Source organism: Pseudorasbora parva, chromosome 8, assembly GCF_024679245.1.
Source record: "Pseudorasbora parva isolate DD20220531a chromosome 8, ASM2467924v1, whole genome shotgun sequence".
NCBI lineage: Eukaryota > Metazoa > Chordata > Actinopteri > Cypriniformes > Gobionidae > Pseudorasbora > Pseudorasbora parva.
In genome coordinates this window covers 6,844,734-6,869,568 of record NC_090179.1, presented here as the reverse complement: position 1 = coordinate 6,869,568, position 24,835 = coordinate 6,844,734, and the positions used below count along the sequence as shown (strand labels likewise).

Here is a 24,835-nt window from a genome sequence, read left to right as displayed (position 1 = left end):
TGTTCACAGGGCAGAGAAGGCCAGTAAACTCCAGACCATTCCTGGAAACCTTGAAATAAATGTGGACTGCGTCCCCATGGAATGCCCCAGTATGTTCTTCTAATACTGCAAGCATCCTCACATTTAATAAATGTTATTCAGTTTTATGTACTTAACACCTAAAGGGATATTTCACCCAAAAATGAAAATGCCCCATTCTCACGGTCCCTTGGCCTCGTCCTGCTTGCCACAATGGCTTTCTTCTTCCTGATGAACACATTTGGAGGTAAAATATTATGCACTTTTTTGGGCTTTAAATGTTGGGCTGCCATTCACTGCCATTATAAAGCTTGGATTAGCCAGGACATCTTTTAATATAACTCTAATTGTATTCATCTGAAAGAAGAATGTCATATACACCTATGATGGCTTGAGGGTGAGTAAAGCATGGGGTCATTTTTTTATTTTTGGGTGAACTATCCCTTTAAACAGCTTATGGTCCGCTATGGTGTCCCCATACGCTCACCTACATGTATGTTTCCCAGATTGTGTGACGTCCTCATATGTTGCTCTGAGGCCGTTTGAGGATTGTGGCTTACATGCTCCTACAGTGGAGGTGGACGAGTTCCTGCAGGACTCATCTAAGTTTGCCCAACCTTACAGAGTCTACAAGAATCACATCTATATCTACCCCAAGCACCTCAAGTATGACAGCCAAAAGAGCTTTGCAAAGGTGAGGAAATAGTATACACATAACACTTTCACCGTAGTATATGATTTGTAAACTAACACATTTTGATACATGTTTGCATCATAAAACCAGCACCATATGTTTGTCTCTCCTGAGCTAGTAAGCTTGCTCAGCAGCTTTCTTGGTACTGCGTTGTACTTGTGATGCAGAGCTCTCGGGTATGACTATGAGTCCCCTGAGACACAAAGAGAACAAAGATTTGTATCTATGTATACTGTATATTTGTAATAACTAAAGATTTGTAATTATGTTATTTTCAAATACGATAGATCATTAACCTTTTAGCGCCACAATTAGCTAACAAACAACGCAATAAAAGTTGCCAAATTTATGTCCATCTCTTTTGGAATAAAACTGAACACACTTTTAGTGCCACTATGTAATATTATTATTGAAATATACTCTCACCTAAAGGATTATTAGGAACACCATACTAATACTGTGTTTGACCCCTTTCGCCTTCAGAACTGCCTTAATTCTACGTGGCATTGATTCAACAAGGTGCTGAAAGCATTCTTTAGAAATGTTGGCCCATATTGATAGGATAGCATCTTGCTGTTGATGGAAATTTGTGGGATGTACATCCAGGATCCCAAAGATGCTCTATTGGGTTGAGATCTGGTGACTGTGGCGGCCATTTAAGTACAATGAACTCATTGTCATGTTCAAGAAACAAATTTGAAATGATTCAAGCTTTGTGACATGGTGCATTATCCTGCTGGAAGTAGCCATCAGAGGATAGGTACATGGTGGTCATAAAGGGATGGACATGGTCAGAAACAATGCTCAGGTTGGCCGTGGCATTTAAACGATGCCCAATTGGCACTAAGGGGCCTAAAGTGTGCCAAGTAAACATCCCCCACACCATTACACCACCACCACCAGCCTGCACAGTGGTAACAAGGCCTGATGGATCCATGTTCTCATTCTGTTTACGCCAAATTCTGACTCTACCATCTGAATGTCTCAACAGAAATCGAGACGCATCAAACCAGGCAACATTTTTCCAGTCTTCAACGGTCCAATTTTGGTGAGCTTGTGCAAATTGTCGCCTCTTTTTCCTATTTGTAGTGAAGATGAGTGGTACCGGTGGGGTCTTCTGCTGTTGTAGCCCATCCGCCTCAAGGTTGTGTGTGTTGTGGCTTCACAAATGCTTTGCTGCATACCTCGGTTGTAACGAGTGGTTATTTCAGTCAAAGTTGCTCTTCAATCAGCTTGAATCAGTCGGCCCATTCTCCTCTGACCTCGAGCATCAACAAGGCATTTTCGCCCACAGGACTGCAGCATACTGGATTTTCTTCCCTTTTCAAACCATTCTTTGTAAACCCTAGAAATGGTTGTGTGTGAAAATCCCAGACTCCTCCCAGAATCCTCAGACCGACCCGTCTGGCACCAACAACCATGCCACCCTCAAAATGGCTTAAATCACCTTTCTTTCCCATTCTGACATTCAGTTTGGAGTTCAGGAGATTGTCTTGACCAGGACCACACCCCTAAATGCTTTGAAGCAACTGTCATGTGATTGGTTGATTAGACAATTGCATTAATGAGAAATTAAACAAGTGTTCTAATCCTTAAGGTGAGTGTAGAATTGTAATATTATTTGATTCCTGACAAAAATGTCACCACAGGAATGTTTTTCCAATGATCCTGGACATCCATCTTTCGGATGAGACGTTAAACCGAGGTCCTGACTCTCTGTGGTCATTAAAAATCCCAGGATGTCCTTCGGGAAAAGAGTAGGGGTGTAACCCCGGCATCCTGGCCAAATTTGCCCATTGGCCCCTGTCCTTCATGGCCTCCTAATCATCCCCCTATTCTGATTGGCTTCATCACTCGGTCTCCTCTCCACCAATCAGCTGGTGTGTGGTGAGCGTTCTGGTGCAATATGGCTGCCGTCGCATCATCCTGGTGGATGCTGCACATTGGTGGTGGTTTAGGAGATTCCCCCCTTCTATGTAAAGCGCTTTGAGTGCCTTGAAAAGCGCTATATAAATTGAACGCATTATTATTATTATTTTATTATTACAATATCCGCCATGTTATCATTGTCTTGACTTACGGCATCAGTTGCACTACTTTACTGCCATTTACAACTCCTTTCTCATGGCCTCATGGGATAGTAAATTGTCCAATCAAATGTGCACTTCGCATAATTTCGGCAGAATTTGAAAATCAGATGTGTACTTTTCATCTACTGTTTTATGAATATCGTGAATTAGGACTCATTCCACATACAGTTTTTTTGCCCACTATATAGTAGGGAAGTAGGCGTCTTCGGAGGAAAAGTGCTACGATTGGTTAGATCACTAAGTAGGCAGTTATTAGGCAGAAAAGAAGAATAAAATAATAATTTCTTAAGCAGGCATCTAAGATTACTGGGGTCCAGCAGCTTCAGTTCTTAGACCTTTATAACATGGCAGTTAATAGGAAAGCATCTTATATTATTACAGATTCAACTCACCCCCTTTATGAATCTTTTCAGCTACTCCCATCAGGCTGCCGGTTTAGAGCTCCTTTGACTTAGTATAGCTAGCATTGTTGTATTTTCATGCTGAATGTTGAAGTCTGTGTGTGACTCAAGCATGATCAACTGCAAGATATTGTCATAAATATAGAGGGATTATATTAACCCAATTAAAAATTTCACAGGTGTTTATGATGTAAGTGTTAACAATAAAATTGTAAATGATCATTATAATGAAGGGAAATATTACATAGGTTGCTTTTAAAAGGTTACCTAATTTCTGACTAAATCATTAACTATAGTTAATTATACAGTCAGAAGCTAGGACAACTTTTAAAAGCAACCTATTTATTAATTATACTTATTATATTCAATAGAAAGAGGATTATAATAATATGAATTTTCCAAGTGCCCAACCAAAGTGAAAACTGATCACCATAATGGTGAGTTTGACAGTTGAAATGCTTTTAAACCAATCACTTAATCTTAACTTAGGTTTCCTGAGTAAATAAGGTATAGTATGTGAATAGAACATATTAGCTGTGTCTCATTTCATTAAATTTCGAAGGCTGCATCCTCTGGAGGACACGTCCTGTGTAGGATGCAGTATACGGAGTGTCCTCAGTCAAAATTAAAACGAGACGTCCTTCGTAGGACACACAGACAGGAAGTATCACGTTGCTATGCCAACACATTCAGCCTCGCTGCACTCTCACGCCAGTTTATATGAATGAAAATTATTTGTAACTTGAAAATTACTATGAAATGTTTCTTGTCTTCACAGCAATGTGCTGTTCTAAACGTATAAAAAGCACTAAAGCGTTTAAAATCTGTTTGAGGTAATATAGAGCTTAAAAAACAAAAACAAGCTTGAACTTACATTTTAAACACCACACCTACGCTCACATGTATATCTGGCAGTGGTGCTGTTTTTTTCATATAATAAAAATATATATGACGGTTGTTAACGGCGACGCAAAGAATGATGGGTTATCTCCGGCCGTGAAGGATACTCCTCGTGCACACTCCGAATTCCTGTGAAAGAAGGACACATTCGAAGGGCGCATTTGGAGAGTCCTTCTCACTTTTTTTTAAATAAGACAGCCTTATGACGTATGAAGCCTTCAAATGCGACCGCCGGAGGACGCAGACTTATGAAATGAGACACAGCTATTGTTACAATTAAAACATTAAGTAAAGTTAACTAAAAGTGTTAGTTAGAATCACTGTTGGACTTTAGAGTGAAACTGTTTTTTTACTGGTGCAATACTGGCTCCAATATTTTACACCACAGTTTAAGTTTTAACTTTTGAACTGCTGGTGCTCCTGAGGTGCAAATGAAAATGCTGAAATGCTTACGGTTTTATCAAGGATTCAAATGTGTCCTTTAGAGTTTTCTACTCTTCATTCATTCAACGCGCCGAGTGTAGTCATGCTATGCTCCTCTTTTATCCGCTAGGCTCGAAACATTGCAGTTTACGTGGAGTTCAGAAGCTCAGATGAAGAACACGCCAAGCCACTCAAGGTTACATAACACAATATTTACATCACTTTCCATCAACATCTGCTTTAGAATTTGATTCGTGAATATGAAATGTTCTATATTTTAATTTCCACAGTGCATCTATGGAAAGCCAGGAGGTCCAGTTTTCACCACGGCTGCCTGTTCCACAGTCCTGCACCATTCACAGAATCCAGATTTTTATGATGAGGTTGTTTGCAAAATCTTCAAATGTGCTTCAGCAGCGTTGAAGTTCAGCACTGTTATGCTCAGATGAAGGTTACCGGTACTTTAATGTGTGTTGTGATGTGTTTGATCAGGTCAAGATTGAGCTGCCCACACATCTGCATGAGAAACACCATTTACTCTTCTCCTTCTATCATGTGACCTGTGACATCAATGCCAAGACCAGCTCTAAGAAGAAAGAGGCTCTTGAAACTCCAGGTATCAGCTATCAGCCATCTGGGACAGAGATGCACGTCAAGCCCAATTATCCTATGCTGTGCATGTTGAAACGCTGTAAGCTCTGACACTGTTTGTGTTACAGTGGGTTATGCGTGGCTGCCTCTTCTGAAGGATGGCCGTATTACCTCTCAGGATTTCAGCATTCCAGTCTCCTGCACTTTGCCTGGTGGATATCTACTCATTAAAGAGCCTTCATCCACCAAAGTGAGCACAAGAATCCAGAAACGCATGTAGACTAAAGATAAAGACAGATGCAGTCTTCAGTTTTGCTAAGCTAAATACAGTTTTATGTCATATAAACTAGAACTCAGAATATACTGTACATTAGCTTAACAAAGACCTGCATGCTATCAGTGTAACGTCCAAAATACATCTAATAGGTAATAGGACTTGCCATTGAACAAAAGAAGAAGACGGCTTCGGAGATAATGAAGGTCAATTAGAAACAAATGATTAAAATCAGAAGCTGTAGAAACAGGAAGTGTGAACCAGAAAAACCAAAGAATCTTCAGAACTTAAAGGGCCTTATCATATACTCGGCGCAATAAGACGCCAGGCGCGACGCAAGTGTTACAGGGCCTTCTAAAACAATTAGCATATTGTGATAAAGTTCATTATTTTCAATAATGTAATGATAAAAATTTAACTTTCATATATTTTAGATTCATTGCATTCCAACTGAAATATTTCAGGTCTTTTATTGTTTTAATACTGATGATTTTGGCACACAGCTCATGAAAACACAAAATTCCTGTCAAAAAAATTAGCATATCATGAAAAGGTTCTCTAAACGAGCTATTAACCTAATCATCTGAATCAACTAATTACAGTGCCTTGCGAAAGTATTCGGCCCCCTTGAACTTTGCGACCTTTTGCCACATTTCAGGCTTCAAACATAATGATATGAAACTGTATTTTTTTGTGATGAATCAACAACAAGTGGGACACAATCATGAAGTGGAATGAAATTGATTGGATATTTCTAACTTTTTTAACAAATCAAAAACAGAAAAATTGGGCGTGCAAAACACCAGAGAGGGAGGGTGGGTGCCCTGGAGCCCTCCACTCAGGTGCAGACGGGTCTGGAGGTCTCCAGGGCGGGTCCGGAGCCTTGGGTAGCCATGGGGATAGGAGGCCAGGATGGCCAGTACCAGTACTCGGGCTGAGGCTGAGGCGGTACACGTGAAAGGAGTCCTGGGCTGGGCCGGGGCCATGGCCGAAGCTGGAGGGTCGGCCTGGTCTAATGTCCCACCCATACGTTCCCCACCCACGGGCCTACACCCAGACATCCAAAACTAAACAGGTTTATTTTCACAAAGACTCAGAACAGAATATACACAACGCTGGAGAACGGAAACTACATAACACACTTACTATAACAAAAACATGACAACCGATAATGAGTGAAGGGAGTGAGTCCAAACATAAAGGTGCGCTAATGATGAAGACCAGGTGCTGGGAATCCGGGGAGAGGAATGTGAGTTCAGATGAGGAAGTGAGTTCAGGTGTGAGGATCTTGGGAAATGGAGTCCGGGAACGGGAGTGACTGTGACAGACAAAGGCTAATATTATTTTGTATTACAAAATACAACCGTAGATACGTTTCTTACAGATCGTTCACTCGATCCTTCTAGCAAACGTCACCTTTTCCACCATAAGTTAAAACGATAGTCATTTGACAAGGCTATTCATTTTGTAAAAATATAAGTTATATATTTATATTTTTGAGAACTGAGGTAGGCCTATGATGTTTTTGCATGCTTGTATTAAGAGTACATCACAGCCACTGTGTAGCCTACATTGTGACTAACGTTATATAAACATGCAATATCGTTGCCGAAAAAAGACAAGTCTAAAATGTAGACTGGATGACACTTTAAGCAGAACATCTCAAATGGAGATTGCTGAAATGCAGCTTACTTGTTTATTGGTGTTTTCAGATCATCCACGCGCGAGAGCGAGCTCACGTGTATATGGTTGCCAGATTGGACATGTTTAGGTAAAACACCGGATATACGTTCTTTTCACAGAAAAGCTCTGTTTGGGGGATTTAAAATACTGAAATCTGGCAACCGCACGAGCTCTTTCTCACGTGCGGATGATCGGAAAACACCAATAAACAAGTAAGCTGCATTTTATCAATCTCCATTTGAGATGTTCTGCTTAAAGTGTCATCAGTCGGTCTGTGTTCTGTCAGGACGGTCAGGACTCACGAGCCGCTTCACTGAACTGCTGTGAGCTGCTGAAATAAGCCAATCAGAGCAAAGCTCAACATTAATATTCATGACTCTTCCAAATAAGGCAAAAACAGAGCATTACATCCTAGGGACAATTTATAGGGTTGTAAATGGACCTGATAAACTATCTGGACAATTTTTGCCCTTAAATAAGCCACATACCCTCTATGTAGATATCAGAGAACAATTTAACATATTGTTTCAACTCATTCTAGGGCACCTTTAAACTAGCAAAAGTGGATTTGTGCACACTCTAAGTGCACCTGCACCATGCGCTTCAGATCATTAAAATAGGCCCAAAGACTTGCAATATTTCAAAACAGGAGTCCCAAAGACAAATAATGACGATTCGCACATGATATAGCGAGGAATTTTCACAGACATACATAATATTGTTCGATGTTTCTTTGCAGAACAGCTCCGATGTGAAGTGGGTCGATGGGGGGAAGCAGATCTTCAAAGTGTCCACTGTGGTGCTTTCTACAGTTTATACTCAGGTTGAAAAGAGCCATGGTCCCAGATGTACAGAATGTATTTTTTATCTTGTTTATATTTTATGATCTCATAATTCCCATGGACATTTGTGCAGGACCCCCATCTAAACCGCTTCTTCCAGCAGTGCCAAAAGCGAGAGGCAGACCTCGCTCAACCTCCTACCTCAAACTTCCTCAACTGCCTTAAAGTAAGTCAATTCCATTCTTAACCATAGATAAAAACCAGTCAAGAACTGTACCATGATTACGCCTAGGCTATAAGCGCAAGCCATTTTATACATATACAAACAGTTATTTTCTAGAGACTGACATGTAGCTATTTGCAAAAGATGTTTCTAGTTAAAGCCACAATATATCTTTTTTCACCACTTATTCAAAACAAAGGTGTAGCTAGTTGACACCTAGATTTTGCAGAGCTTTTGTTCTGCCACAGACAAGAGTTTCCTCTTCTTTCACTCATGTGTATGTGGGGTAACGCAGCACTGTTTTATCATATTAGACACATTTGAGTATTTTATGTTATATTGCTACTCTGTATCATTCACTCAGCGGCGACTATGAGACACTTGTTCACACTGCCGTGAGCGAGATCATATTAGGCATGGTAAAACATGGTACTCTGTGCGGTAAGTCAAGAAAACCAGAAGCAAACAATACGACTAACTGTGTTGAGCTGTAGAACGATTCATTTTCCAAACAGTTGCTCATCTGTCTAATCAAACACAGCAAAGTTTCTACAAATTAAAAATCAAGGGTGACGCGGGTATGATGCATTTCAGACATGGTCCGTGTCCTCGTTAAAGTTGCTTATTTCTCTGGATTTAAACATTCTTGGGAACATTTGTGATAATGTAAGTACACAAGTCAACAAAATATATAATATTGCTCTAGTGGTTTTTGAATATTTCAATCCAAATATTTCTGCCTTCAAAATCCCCATTTGTTTTCTGTGGAGGATGGACATTGTTAAATTAGACCTGACTGATTGCATCACAGTTTATAATTGATGACTAGGCAATGTGGGTAGAATTGATGTATTTATTATTTATGCAACAATACTTCATAATAGTTTTAATTTTTTATAAGCATTGCTGTTAAACTCGGTAAGCCCAGCCTGATCTGCCAGACATTAATTTCTACTGCTTCTGTTACACTTTTGCGGGAACCAATCACAGACTGGCTTATCCACCTGGCGTGCTATTGGCTGATTTAACAAGATGACTGATAGAGAAATGATGGGTCGTTGTCTGTTGATCATGCCTCTTGTGGTCTGTTTAGTTGACAATCCAATTGCCTACAGAGTCATTTGAATAATGCTCGTTGATCACGGCATCGGAAACTGTAGTGCAGTTTAACTGCAGTAAACTGTAATAATGCAGTAAACTGTAATAATGCAACAAATTATTATCGCATGCCATAGGATGTATTCCACCAGAGCCATTCACTTCAGCCTTTGATGAGCAGATATCTTGGTTTCCTCTGATATTGTGATATTGATGTTTTAATTACCAATTGATAAATGAACATCAGATGGCTTCCATTATGCTTGAGTATTTTTGCAAACTGTGTTGTAAATGTTTTACATTCAGAGGCTTTATTTAGACTTTCGATTTTTGGATTTTAAAAATCTAAATACATATTTTGGTCCATGTTCAACAAAAAATATGTTTTCAACAAAAGATTTAAAAAAACAACTTAATTTGATGGTTTTAGGTTCAGGGGTAGAAAATGTCTTGGATTTTGGATTTCCACATGTGGGCGGGCATGAAACGCTCCGTTCCACTGATTGGTCAACCAAAGATCATCCCATGCCACGTTTAGTTCTTCCACAGTTCTGTCCAGAATAACACACAATTATTACAAATAATCTCTCTCTCATCAGACAACAGGACTAAAGAAGGCTTTGACAAAAATTGCGCTGGGCAGGGACTAGAAATGACTTTCTTCTCTATTGGCATGTGTTTGACAATATATGTGCCAGAGAAATATAAGCTGATTATTTCAGATATATGAATGTAGGTTCTAGCATCTCGCATCTGCACCCACAGCCTACTTCTTTGGCACACCACTGGTTTTATTTAGGTGTTTATTTAGGATAGTTTACTCAACTATCAAAATTTGAATGAGAAAATTGAATTGCATGAGAAAATGCTTTTTTTTTTTGTAGATAAGCACAGACCAGTATCAATTTAAGTGTAAATATGTAGCAGTTGAATCTGATTCTTTGAACGAATCGGTTGAGTGAATTATTTAATGTCCCATAGACAGCCACTTGCTTCATTCCTGAATGAATCAGCATTTTTTGAACGAATTAGTTGAGTGAATGACTATTAAGACACTTACTCACATAATCTAAGAATCGTTTCATTTTGTCATTATTTTTTATGTTTCTGAAGGCTATTCAAAATATTATAACACTATATTGTAATTACTGTGTAAATCCTCTGAAGACTGAAGCAAGTAACTTTTGTGAAGCTAATACTCATCCTGACAGTTTTAGTAATGTCCTTTAAATAATCCTTGCTATTTTAAGGGGAATCAGGCCATATTTTTATTTAAACTTTTGTCTTCCCAGGGCCTCCTGAGTATGGACAGGATTCATGTCATAGTTCGCTTCCTTCCTGTTATCTTCAACCAGCTCTTCAAAGTGCTTACCCAAAACGACAGTGATGAAGTGACCACCAGCTGCACCAGGTATAGAAACCCATCACTGACTCCACAGAGATCTTTCAGGTGTGATTCTCACTTTAACGTTACATCTTCTTCATCAGGGTCCTGGTCCACATCTTATCCAAGTGTCATGAGGAGAACATGGACCACTATTTGCACTCTTACATAAAGGTATTATTTCACTTACGCATGTCTCAGCTACTTCCGAGGGCTAGATCAAGACCAGTGTAGGTGTAGATAATGTGTGAGGTATGGACATTTCCTGGTTCTGGGACGAACCAGGAACTGTCCATACCTCACACATTATCTACACCTACACTGGTCTGGAACCAGGAACTGTCCATACCTCACACATTATCTACACCTACACTGGTCTGGAACCAGGAACTGTCCATACCTCACACATTATCTACACCTACACTGGTCTCGAACCAGGAACTGTCCATACCTCACACATTATCTACACCTACTCTGGTCTCGAACCAGGAACTGTCCATACCTCACACATTATCTACACCTACACTGGTCTGGAACCAGGAACTGTCCATACCTCACACATTATCTACACCTACACTGGTCTCGAACCAGGAACTGTCCATACCTCACACATTATCTACACCTACTCTGGTCTCGAACCAGGAACTGTCCATACCTCACACATTATCTACACCTACACTGGTCTCGAACCAGGAACTGTCCATACCTCACACATTATCTACACCTTCACTGGTCTCGAACCAGGAACTGTCCATACCTCACACATTATCTACACCTACTCTGGTCTCAAACCTTGAACTGTCCATACCTCACACATTATCTACACCTACACTGGTCTCGAACCAGGAACTGTCCATACCTCACACATTATCTACACCTACACTGGTCTCGAACCAGGAACTGTCCATACCTCACACATTATCTACACCTACTCTGGTCTCAAACCTTGAACTGTCCATACCTCACACATTATCTACACCTACACTGGTCTCGAACCAGGAACTGTCCATACCCCACACATTATCTACACCTACTCTGGTCTCAAACCAGGAACTGTCCATACCTCAGACATTATCTACACCTACACTGGTCTCGAACCAGGAACTGTCCATACCTCAGACATTATCTACACCTACACTGGTCTCAAACCTTGAACTGTCCATACCTCACACATTATCTACACCTACACTGGTCTCGAACCAGGAACTGTCCATACCTCACACATTATCTACACCTACACTGGTCTCGAACCAGGAACTGTCCATACCTCACACATTATCTACACCTACACTGGTCTCAAACCAGGAACTGTCCATACCTCACACATTATCTACACCTACTCTGGTCTCAAACCAGGAACTGTCCATACCTCACACATCATCTACACCTACACTGGTCTCGAACCAGGAACTGTCCATACCTCACACATTATCTACACCTACACTGGTCTCGAACCAGGAACTGTCCATACCTCACACATTATCTACACCTACACTGGTCTCGAACCAGGAACTGTCCATACCTCAGACATTATCTACACCTACACTGGTCTCGAACCAGGAACTGTCCATACCTCACACATTATCTACACCTACACTGGTCTCGAACCAGGAACTGTCCATACCTCACACATTATCTACACCTACTCTGGTCTCAAACCAGGAACTGTCCATACCTCACACATTATCTACACCTACACTGGTCTCGAACCAGGAACTGTCCATACCCCACACATTATCTACACCTACTCTGGTCTCAAACCAGGAACTGTCCATACCTCACACATTATCTACACCTACACTGGTCTGCGTAGCGCAAGTTCATTCACTAGTTTAGCGACGTGCTTCTGTGGAGGGGAAAGTGCGCTTTGCGCGGGTGCTAAATAGGAATGACACATGCGTCGGTGTACAAAGTCAATTGCGCTGGGTGCAAGATAGGGCCCATAGTGTTACTATATTTTCAAATAATAATCTGCTTCCTATTGAGGTTTTTATTCTGTGTTTGGCAAAAGAATGAGTGTGAATGAGAACATGGGACACGTTTGTATTTCTCTTTTGTTTAACCAGTTCATCTTTAAGACTGAAGCATGTGGCTTCAGAACCGTTCACGAAGAGTTGGCCAAGGGAATGACCTCTGACCTGAAGAGCAACGAACAGGCGGTCATAAGGAATGTCCTCAAGGTGAGCTAACGTAACCATTTCTCTCTTAAAGAAGACAAGGCCCTTTATTAATCCTGTCATTTGATATCTGTTTGGTTCTCTGCAGTTCTCGTGGTTCTTTCTAGAGATCATAGTGAAGTCGATGGCTCAGCATCTGCTGGACTCATCTATGCTTAAGGTAAATATTGAGTTAGCGGACATGTAAAGCATCTACTCATTTCCTTTTATCTTATAATTTAATGGTAGGCTATATTCAACACTCTTGGTTTGATTTGACAGGAAATGTTTAAATTTTATGTTTCACTATAAATAAACTTTTTGTGTGCAGACACACTCGCGCTTACTCTTACACACACACACACACACACACACACACACACGCACACACACACACTCACTTGCTCACTCACACTCTCTCTTACACACACACTCACTCACACGCTCACAAGCAACAGCATGTTCAGTCTCTATATCCTCCCGTTTCTTAATATTACAGTTAAATGCTTGTCACATTTTCAGCGGCACACCATTTAATTTTTTTATTTACCATTTCGTTTTTATTGATTTATTGATTTATTATTATTTATTTAAAAAAAATATATATATTTATATATATATATATATTTATCAATTTAGTTTTTATTATTATTTATTTATTTATTTTATTTTTTACTTTTACTATGATAAATTATTGATAATAAATCAATATTTATTAATTGCCTTCCAGTGCTTTAGTTAAGCATTTACAACTAAAACAGTATTTATTATAAATGTTTTCGGAAGCTCAGTGCAGTCCTAAACTTGTGATTTGCAGTAAATACTCAGACCTTACTTTCCTTTCCAAAGAACGTATTTCTGATGTAAAACAGACAGTCCAGTTCCGCTGTAATATATTAGACCTAAGTTTGCACTTTTATGCTATCTTCTCCATAACACCAGCACATCATAGTAAATGCTAAAACTGAAATGTATTGTGTCTTCTGGGTTGTTCACTTTGTCAAACTTGTGATTTTGTAAGAAATGTGTATCAAATGTGTTTGCTCAGCTCCCTCGACCGCAACGATTTCCTGGGGCTTTTCAAAGTCGATTGGAAACCCTGATCATGACAATGTCCGATCACATCTTCTGGAAGAATAAGGAGTTTGCAGAGGAGACGCGCAGCGCTAATATGGCCATAGCGGCCTTCGTGAAGGTCAGGAACAGCAGCACACTACAACTGAGATCAGTCAGATCAGTGCATTTTTAAAGGACAACTCCGGTGAGAAATGACCCTAGGGGTAATTAACAAATGGTTAACGAGTAGATCGTTCTCTGGGATGCGCTTTAATGAAAATCGAATGTAAAGAGTTTTATCTCTAAAACAGATTAGCTTGTAACGCGAGTGTATGAGGCACAGAATAAGTGAAATTAAATCGCTAGTTAATACCACTAACAAGGCTCAAAATAGCCTCACACTAACACGGCAGCATAATGAGGGTCCCTACATGCAAACCGAAGCATTGAGAACTGTGTAAGTGTACAAACAGTTTAATAAGAAGATACTTTATAAACACAGCACATTACGCGTTTACAGACGGCAGCCATCTTGGAAAACAGTCTCGACCAGTTGAGCCATGAACGCTGTGCTAAATGATGAACTGTGACTTATAGTCTCATATGGGACGCCTTCTTCCCTTGTAGTTAGTCAACCATCAGTGTTGTGCAAGTTACTTCCAAACTGTAATATATTATAGATTACTTATTACTGCTATTTAAAAATAATTCTTTACATTACAATATTACTGTCTCAGAATTGTAATGCGTTACATTACTCCTGTATTACTTTTGAGTTACTTTCACCAAAATAACTACAGAAGTAGCTCTTAACATTCTGAGATGTAGGCTACCAGAGAGCATCTTATATCCAGTAGAAGAAGGATATGATGAACCATAATGACTGTGGGGTATCAGGCTAACAATAGAGAATCGGCTCAAGACAATGCAAGAAATCATGACAGACAGAATCACAAACGATCCAATCTGTTATAAGTATTGTAGAGGTAAAGTGATTATCTGGGAATAGCTTCTGTTCATAGACACAACAGAACTGTGTGTAAACTCTAAGTTGACAATATGTGCATTTGTTCTTTTCTTATTGTTGCGACATTGATAGAATTTCGGTTTTAGACAAAGGTTGCATTTGACTGCATTTACATTTGACTACTAGCCTACGTTCTTGTCCTTATCTGTGATAAACTCGAAGCTATGTGCATCCATCTAGCGAATGTACAGTAGAGATGTGACGGTGGGGACATTTTCCCACCGGTTAATCAAAGTGTGATGTGACAACACCGGTAATAACAGGAACATGCGCACTGCCGCTCAGGCATTAATAACGGGAGCGGATGCAAAGTGAGTGCTTTTAATTAATTCCTAAGTTATGCTTCCATATGAACTGAAAATGCGCCAGTGCGCGCACACCGTGAATGACAGCTCGTCAGTAAATGCGCGCTCTTTGTGGCCAAGCAGATTTTAGTTTCGGTTTAAAATTTGCCTATTATTCTTAATGAAAAACACAACACAATGACAAACCCTTTAATAGGCGCTTTTACATTTCACTTTGAAACTAAATCTTCCGCGATCATCTGCCAGCTAAAGATCTGACTCCTGCTGCGATGCTCGTTCGGATCATGCTTATAGCAGACACTAGTTTTTATTTGAACGGCCTGTTCTCTAACTGAACTAAATGACTTAAAGGTGCACTATGCAGCTTTCATCCACTGGAGGGCGCCTATTCAAAACAAATCGTAGTTTGATGACGCAAAGTGTGAGCGCAGCATCTTGGGAGATGTGGTCTTCTCATCACAGCCGGTGGAAAATAGGACTCGGGCAGAAATCACGTTCATGCATGCGGTTATTAACGTTACTGTAGTCTAAAGCAGAGCAGGACCGAGTGTTGTGGACCTGAGCACAGCTGCTGGAGCGATTGTTAAACAAATACCCGCCTCGCGAATACCGGGACTTTTATTATGACGGGACGGGACTCATTCGCCGGGTGCCTGCACAGATCCGCTCTTCCGGTTATGATTTTGAGGTAATGGAGCTCTGTTTATCATATTAGATACATTTAAGTGTGAATAAAACGATGTTATGACTTTACTCCGTGCGTTCACTTGTTCACACTGCTAAGAGTAAAGCACTCCTGCAAAATAAAAGCCGAAACCGAGGGTAGCGCAGATATGACGCAATTGACAGGCGACTCCCTCAGACTCAATGCTGAAACGTCCCGGTCATTAGTTAAAATAGCAATTTTCTCACAATTTACAAATAGTTTGAAACATTTGGGATATTGTAGGTACTCATCTGAACAAAATATATAACACCGGCCCAGTGGTTTTTGGATATTTTACTGCAAAAATACTACATAGTGCACCTTTAAATACTTAAAAAAAAATCAAAACCACAGTGTGCAGTAGGCTAGTCTTATTCTGTCATCTTCACCCAAGTGTTTAGTTTGGCTCAGCAGCGCGCCTCGTCTCTCGTCCGTTCTTCGACGCGCTCGCCGTTGTGCTATTCTTTTAAACGACAGAGCCTTTAAACCTTCTTTAGCCACTTTTCCTCTGGCCAGCTCGAGCACAGAGGCTGAAATCATGCCTGTGGCACTTCGGTTAAATCCGCCCTAAACACGCACTGGACTATGTCACACAATAGGCTATACAAATGTACACCAGCAAAAGGGAGATGAATAAAGTAAATCGCTATACAAATATATCAGAAACTGTCATTAGGTCTTTATTTACAAACCTGGACACCACACGCGGCTATTGACTGACCACGAACAGGTAATAACTTGCATTTTTCATTCGTTAATGTATCGCAATTTTTTTCCTTTTCCATTTTCTTTTCTTTCTTTTTTGGTGGTGGTGGTGGTGGGGGGGATAACGCAAGCGTTACTGGAAATGTACAGAGTAAAATATTATAGAAAATGAATTAGTAATGCCTTACACTACTGTGTTACATCAAAAAGTAATAAGTTACTGTAATGTATTAATTTTGTAATGCGTTACTCCCAACACTGTCAACCATATATTTTAATAAACAGATATAATTCATGCATTTCCATGTAATTAGATTTCACAAACTTAATTCCTATCGATCAGCTCACTTAGCACAGCATTCATGGATCGACTCGTCGAGACTGTTTTCCAAGATGGCTGCCGTCTGTAAACGCGTAATGCGCTGTGTTTATAAATTATCTTCTTATTAAACTGTTTGTACTCTTACACAGTTCTCAATGCTTCGGTTTGCATGTAGGGACCCTCATTATGCTGCTGTGTTAGTGTGAGGCTATTTTGAGCCTTGTTAGTGGTATTAACTAGCCATTTAATTTCACTTATCCTGTGCCTCATACACTCGCGTTACAAGCTAATCTGTTTTAGAGATAAAACTCTTTACATTCGATTTTCATGAAAGCGCATCCCAGAGAATGATCTACTCGGAAACCATCTGTTAATTACCCCTAGGGTCATTTCTCACCGGAGTTGTCCTTTAAATGTTGTGATTCCCACAGCATTCACCCTTTTCTTAACAGCTTGTTATAAACTGTAGTTTGCTATCGGGATATAAATGTGTATTTCCTATCCTCAGCGGTGCTTCACGTTCATGGACAGAGGCTTCACCTTTAAACTGATCAGCAACTACATAAACATGATCACAGCCAGTGACAATAAGGTACGCCACATTTTAAACATTCTCACCAGAGTAGCACAGCAGTAACCATTGACTTCCATTCAAATGCATTGTATGACAAGAGGATGTGTGAGCAATAGAGAATCTGATCATGACAGACTGACCTCTTGGCTCAGGTCTAGTGTGTCTAGTGTGAGCACAGCTTTTGCATTAACACAAGAACACGACACATTAAAAGACAGAAAAATAAATCTTATGTAATGATATTTGTGTATCATTTATGTGTGTTTTTGTCTGGCTGTTTAATTCATTGACTGTCTCTGTTCATGAAGCTCTATGTTGCGAAGATTATCATCCAATGTTTTTGGATGGAAATGTTATTTTCGCAGACGCTGTTTGAGCTGAAGTTTGAGTTCATAAGGGAAGTGTGTAATTATGAGCACTATGTCCCTCTGAGTCTTCCCATCCCGTCTGCACGAATCACAGGTCAGAGAGCACCACAATCTCCGCCTCTTTGTGTCTCATTCACATAACTTCATGCTTATCTAAATTCTCATTACATACTGTAGACCCCACCTAACAGTCTCTCTGTCTTGCTTCTCTCTCTGTCAGACAAGGAATCACCGGAAACCCAAAGTGCTCAGGGTAACTATTACGTGTGTTTTATTGAACTTGATATAATTAAATATAACATTTATTCAATAAATGCTAAAAGCTTATAAAAAAAAGTAAAACCAGTCTGATTGTTCAGGAAATCCAACTCATTGTCACTCCAAAGGCGTCCAAAACTGAAGCAGGGTCAAACGCCTTGTATATCACTATTAAGATGCTTGACGTCTATATAGTAACTACCTAGGAACGCCATTACTTTTAATGAGAAACCTTTGGCGTCAATACACAGATGTGAAGGGACTGACATTATATATTGGCAAAAGGGAAATTCAGTCATTATTTACTCTTATCTCGACCGCGTCGCCGAACAACCCAGCCGACGAAATAGGGGAGTCCAGGAACCGGGACTTATCGGTCTCCCTATGTCGGCCAGGTTGAGCCAGAGATGCCGCTCCTAGACCACTAAAGTGGACATCGCCTGGCCAATAGTACGGGCGGCGGTTTTCGTTTTCCCCTTTTGTCTTTTCAAACCCCTACGACTTTCATTCACCTTATGGAACACAAATGAAGATATTTCTGATGAAATCTAAGAGAAATGTGTCTCTCCATCTACAGCTATGCAACTACCGGTTTGAAGCTTCAAAAAGTTAATTGAGAGGTCACTAAAATAATCCAGTGTTTTCTGAAGAAACACTGACGTTTTATACAACGAACAGACTTAATTTAGGCTTTTTTTCACATATAAACATTCATCAACATATCAGTGATGGTAAACAGGATCTCAAGAATGTTCGCTTGACATACAAGGACCAATGAGGTTCATTCTTGTATAACGCAGCACGTTTTAACTTCAGCAAGAACCAATGAGGTTTATTCCAATGTATGTACACACATATACTTCAATCAGGCATATAATTATGACCACCTTCCTAATATTGTGTTGGTCCCCATTTTGCGGCCAAAACATCCCTGACCCGTTGAGGCATGGACTCCACTAGACCCCTGAAGTTCTGTGGTATCTGGCACCTAGAGCTTAGCAGCAGATCCTTTAAGTCCTGTTGTGAGGTGGGGCCTTCATGGATTGGACTTGTTAGTTCAGCTCATCCCACAGATGCTCGATTGGATTGAGGTCTGGGGAATGTGGAGGGGAAATCAACACCTCAAACATGTTGTTGTGCTCCTCAAACCATTCCAACACAGCCACTAGGGAATACCTTTTCCATTAAAGGGTGTTCATGGGTCTGCAACAATGCTTAGGTAGGGGGTACGTGTAAAAGTAACATCCACATGGATGGAGGACCCAAGGTTTCCCAGCAGAATATTGCCCAAAGCATCACACTGCCTCTGCCAGTTTGCCTTCTACCCATAGTGCATCCTGGGGCCATGTGTTCCCCAGGTAAGCCACGCATCCACGTGATGTAAAAGAAAACGTGATTCCTCAGACCAGGCCACCTTCTTCCGTTGCTCCGTGGTCCAGTTCTGCTGGTGCTTTCAGGGGTCAGGGGTCACATGGGCACTCTGGCTGGTCTATGCCGCCCCAAACTGAGATGCTCTGTGTATTCTGACACCTTTCTATCAGAACCAGCATTAACTTCTGGAGCAGTTTGAGCTCCAGTAGCTCGTCTGTTTGATCGGCCCACACGGGCCAGCCTTCGCTCCACACGAGCATCAATGAGCCTTGGCCGCCCATGACCCTGTGGCCGGTTCTCCACTGTTCCTTCCTGGGAGCACTTTTGATAGAGACCGACCACTGCAGACCGGGAACAGCCCACAAGAGCTGCGGTTTTGGAGATGCTCTGACCCAGTCGTCTAGCCGTCACAATTTCAGCCGCCCTTGTCAAACTCACTCAAATCCTTACGCTTGCCCATTTTCCTGATTCTAACAAAATGATGAAATGTTCACTTGTTGCCTAATATATAATAATATTGATATTAATATTAATATTGATGTTAATATTAATATTAATATAGTAATGCCTGATCAGTGTATACACACATTCACAGAATGAGTTACAGCAGATTTCTCTTTCCCAGCATGCTTTGCTTCTGACTGTTAAAGTAGAGATAAATGTAAAAAAAAAAATCTTGTGTTTTGTAATATAGGGGTAGATCTGTTAGTGTTTTAAGGTGAATTATTTTGTAATGTAAAAAGTAATATCGGGGCTCTCTTCAGCACAGTCTCTTTGCTAAATGCTTTAGTACATACAGGTGTGCTATATATGCAATATATTATACACACGCAGTACCATATCCGATCACAAATATATTCTGAAGTGTATTACTGAATACAAAATTACATGCTTTATTATATATTAGTAAATATATAGTCACATATTTTTCAATATATGAAATGCGGCAATTGCTTATGTATTATTCTATATGTTTTAAGATATTATTTGGTATATTTTTATTTATATATAATTTAATATGTTGATCATTCATATATAGGGAAATATATTTTCTTTCCGTAAGGGATCACTTTAAGAAGGTTAACAGTGGTGTGTTTTCTGTCTCTGTCTTACCTCTCAGTGGGCTTTCCAGAGTATAGTTTGACAGAAGAGTTCTGCAGGAAACATTTTCTCACAGGATTGTTATTGCGAGAGCTGGGGCTGGCTTTGCAAGACGAGCAAGACCTGAGACACCTCGCCCTGGCCTGCCTGAAGAACCTCATGGCCAAACATTCACTGGACTCCCGTTATGCCGTAAAGGTGAATTTTGTCAATGTTAGCACTTAAAATATACTATATACATAAAAAATATACATAAAAAATGTATATATAAGTATAAATAAGTAACCTGGTTGCCTTAATTTTGTGTTCATTGAAATAAAAAAAAAAGAGTTAATACAATGAACATTTTTGAGATTCGACAACCTTTATTCAAATATTATTAAAATATTTTGTGTGCATATTGGGTAATTGTGTGTGTTTTATTTGTGATGATGCAGTAAACATGACAAATTCTGTCATTTTCATCATTCAATAATATTTTGAGTTTCTATTTATTAAACCAATTTCCTTCATTGTATCAACTCAAATTTTTAATTTCAATAAACTCAAAATTTTAAGGCAACCTATACTTACTTTTTTAAGTTAAATCAACAAAATATTTTTACAGTGTAGTTTTTCTGTAATTTCTGTAAATCGTGAATTGTGTTGTTAACTGAATTTTGTGTGTGTGTGCGTGTGCGTGTGCGTGTGCGTGTGCGTGTGCGTGTGTGTGTAGGAGAAACAGGCACGGATAGCATCGCTGTACCTGCCTCTTTATGGACTGATCCTTGACAACATGCCTCGCTTTTTCCTCAGAGATCTGTTTCCAATCTGCCTGACGGCTAGTGACCAGGTACACTCACTGGGGATATTCATCAATGGATATTAAACATAATATAGAAGCATTGCTCTTGTTTTAATCAATAACTGATATCAGTTAAACAAGCTCTGAAGTTTAAACAGGGGTGTAAAGTGCTTGAGTAACTTTACTATACTTGAGTATTGTTTATTATTTATAATATTAGTCATATTAATAATCGATTTCACACCAAATACAATGCAAAAAAATAAAAGCCAGACTTGGGCAAAATTTAACCTCACTTGGGACTTGTTAAGAAGGAGCTCAACAAAACAATGGATTGCTACAAAGCACTTGTATTATGTTTGATAGCACAGCTGCTCCCTCCTAATCCTTTTATTTTGCCTGTAAGTCATAAAAATTGCTTTTTGGGATCATATTTTGTGCAGAGAAAAGAAAGCCCTTTGATGACGTGATGATTACGTTACTGTTGATCATCTGTCCGTCATCGTCTAAAGCCCGCTCTGATGATTTCATTGGTCAGTTTCTGTACAGGCATAATCACTCCTTTACAGATCAAGTCCAGAGCGAACCGCCCGAGCTCAACTGATGTAGCCGCGGGGCTGAGTTCGGCTGGTATCCAGCCTATATTTTCACTATTGTCAGCCAGTTTTCAATAAATGTAATAATGAAACCGGTTGCTTTATAAACTTTGTTCAGCAAAAATCTCCATCGTCTCTTGATTCTATCAGTTTATACCTAAAACTAAGAAACATATTACATTCCATTTTTAAATACTTTATGTACATATAAATGTGAATAATTTTTTTCTTTTTATATTTAAATGAATTATGGGAAATTTCTTGAGTAAAATTTTGACACAGTCACATACAAATCCATAACCAAAAACCAAAAATGACCCGTCATTTCACACCCCCGAGTTTAGACAAACCCTTCTCCAATAATCAGAATGAAATCTCATTACCTTCTCTCCCACTCCACACAATAATGTCCCGCAGGGTTCCAGAGATGATCTGAATGTGGGTGTAGGTTTGGCAGGTCAGGTGACCCATGTCTTACGCCACGGGAACTCAATGGATGCCTCCTTCTCCAAGGAAGTGCTCAACTCCATTACAGGTATAGGTATGTTCTTAGATAGAGCACTACACACAAAAATAAACGGTCTATTACAATTTACAATACTTAAAGGGGGGGTGAAATGCTGTTTCATGCATACTGAGCTCTTTACACTGTTAAAGACTTGGATTCCCATCCTAAACATAGACAAAGTTTCAAAAACTAATGTTGGACGTTTGATGGAGTATTTCTGTGTCAAAAATACTCCTTCCGGTTTCTCACAAGTTTCGGAGAGTTTTTTTCGAGTATGGCTCGGCTTGACGTCGATAGAGCGGAAGGTCCTTGTATGGGCCGTACGGGCTCTTCTCCCGGTAGGGTGCGCGCGTGACTAGAGCGAGAGAGGAAATGCACGCCCATAAACACTCGCTCAGCTGCAGATGAACACGTGAACACTTCTGTCGTTATAGTCCGCGCCGCGCTCCACTTTATTCCTATGGGTGACGTCGAGCGACTTCAACGCTTCAGCACAGCATTCTGGGAAGGCAGCGCTGCATTTGAACCGATTTGAACGCAGAAATGACGGGAAGCTTCACAACATCGCTTAAGTCGCGTCGCAAAGTGGATCTCCACCGTTCACTGCTGTCAGGACTTCACCAAATCATACCAAAGAAGTGTGTTTTAGACGGAGCGGTCCCAGCGATAAAGGTTCGGTCCTGCTTTGGAAGCAGCCGGTGAGTAAAACTGCTTCAAATGTCTGTGCTGTCGGCTATCGTCGCATGAGTAAACATCAGTAAACGACACGATCGCGTGCTTCGTCATTCAAATGCGCTAACGGTTACTCCATTGCTGTTCTCTGTATAACGTTACACTAGTCTGACATGCAAAACCGTTTTGCTTGCTACTGCTAAGGTTTAGTCACATACAATAGTCCATAAACCGAATCATGTCCTCATAAACTGAGAGTAAACACACACAAATGTTGACAGGCCACTAAATACAGTCCATACCACAGAGACAGACGTCCTGATGTTGCTGTTTCTCCTGTCCAATTTATTTCAGCCTCCGGATCTGATTCTGGATCATATATCTATTAGCTGAGATCGATAGCCATGGGTTTCTCCACGCTTGAGGACGTCACCGCTTTGCGCGCTTGTCATTCTTTAGCTCCGCCCACACGATACGCCTCCAGGCGCTCGTTTTTTTCCGGAAAGATTCGGTACAGCCCATATTTCTTTTATAAATATAATAAAACTAAAGACTTTTCGGAGATGTGAAGGATGCAATACTACTCTATAGGTACTCAAGATTGACATGAGATTGACCTTTTAAGATTGTGTCATTTCACCCTCAATGTTGTTGGTATTTTTGTGACATTATTGATGCCAAACACTACTTTTATGGGGGGGGGGTTTGGTCCTTTTTGGAGCTTGACAACCCCCGCACCCACAAATAAATTAAAAAATTAAAAATACAAACTGCCTTTCACATGTACACCTTTTGCTTCCCCAGCCTTTTCTTCGCTGGCCGTATCAACAGCTAATAATGCAGACTCCAGAGGTTCTCTCATCAGCATTGAGTCGAATCGCAGCAACAGTGAGAAGATGGATGGATGTGAAAAGGTAAGCCACGACTCATGTACAAGAATTTACATTTTGAACAGGGAGCACATCTTGCAGAGTCTGAGTTTACATGGTTCATAATAATAATACGATTGTAATAATATTAGTAGCGCAGTCTGAATAATCGGAAAAGTCACGTTTCCACATCAATAAGAATTAATTGGCCAGATCTGAGTTTCTGAATTTCATTCGGATCGTATGGGGTGGTTTATTCCTTTTGTAATCCGATTGAGAGGACATGTAAACACTTGATCGGATCGAAAAAACGAAACTGGAGAGTACTGCGTATATGCAATGACATGGAAATGGAGTAATGACACATGACGTGTGGATTGAGCTGTTCTTCCGGTTGAATAAAATGACACAAATGAGTGTCAATAAATCGTCTGTGAAGTGGAGCAGGACAACGTCCCACCAGTCCTTGTTTCGGACTCTAATTCACGGATGACTGCTTTGGCCGTGGGAATGGGCGTTTTTACTGCTTGATAAATAACAGTAGCATGGCTCAATGCTTCATGTGAACATGTCAAAATATTCAGTCCGATCAGACGCTGATTGACATATAAACCCGATCACTTTATTTAGGGTTCATGTAAATGTTCGGAGTAATCAATTCAAATGAATTCATTCAGATTAAAACAATCCATTTAAACTTATTCTTATATTAGGTGTAACTCCAATGTGCAAAAAAGCAGTACCAAAGTGTGCAGAAGCACTGGGGCTGAAACCTCAGATGTACACCCTCTTCACCCTTTAATGTTGGTCAGAAACCACTAAAAGCTTTATATTGGCGCCTTAGATGGACTCAGTGCCAAGTAATTGTAAAGGTACAAGTTTTGCACATTTTATTC

The 24,835-nt window shown here is 40.1% G+C and overlaps 1 protein-coding gene across 7 annotated transcripts in view; it reads left to right on the top strand.

Moving 5' to 3' along the window:
• Positions 1 to 24,835, top strand: part of dock10 (dedicator of cytokinesis 10) — a 213,338-nt gene that overhangs the window by 129,104 nt on the left and 59,399 nt on the right. For 5 of the 7 annotated variants that reach the window (XM_067450016.1, XM_067450018.1, XM_067450019.1 and 2 more), the window contains exons 16-35: positions 10 to 89; positions 525 to 712; positions 4,657 to 4,722; positions 4,817 to 4,909; positions 5,019 to 5,142; positions 5,246 to 5,367; positions 7,814 to 7,897; positions 7,990 to 8,082; positions 10,470 to 10,588; positions 10,666 to 10,735; positions 12,628 to 12,741; positions 12,827 to 12,898; positions 13,766 to 13,912; positions 17,347 to 17,430; positions 17,778 to 17,874; positions 18,001 to 18,033; positions 20,530 to 20,708; positions 21,226 to 21,342; positions 22,308 to 22,431; positions 23,875 to 23,984. In XM_067450016.1, the coding sequence (XP_067306117.1) occupies positions 10 to 89; positions 525 to 712; positions 4,657 to 4,722; positions 4,817 to 4,909; positions 5,019 to 5,142; positions 5,246 to 5,367; positions 7,814 to 7,897; positions 7,990 to 8,082; positions 10,470 to 10,588; positions 10,666 to 10,735; positions 12,628 to 12,741; positions 12,827 to 12,898; positions 13,766 to 13,912; positions 17,347 to 17,430; positions 17,778 to 17,874; positions 18,001 to 18,033; positions 20,530 to 20,708; positions 21,226 to 21,342; positions 22,308 to 22,431; positions 23,875 to 23,984 (2,116 nt within the window). The remainder of the gene's footprint in view (positions 1 to 9; positions 90 to 524; positions 713 to 4,656; positions 4,723 to 4,816; positions 4,910 to 5,018; positions 5,143 to 5,245; positions 5,368 to 7,813; positions 7,898 to 7,989; positions 8,083 to 10,469; positions 10,589 to 10,665; positions 10,736 to 12,627; positions 12,742 to 12,826; positions 12,899 to 13,765; positions 13,913 to 17,346; positions 17,431 to 17,777; positions 17,875 to 18,000; positions 18,034 to 20,529; positions 20,709 to 21,225; positions 21,343 to 22,307; positions 22,432 to 23,874; positions 23,985 to 24,835) is intronic. The other 2 variants (XM_067450021.1, XM_067450015.1) reach the window with 1 other exon arrangement.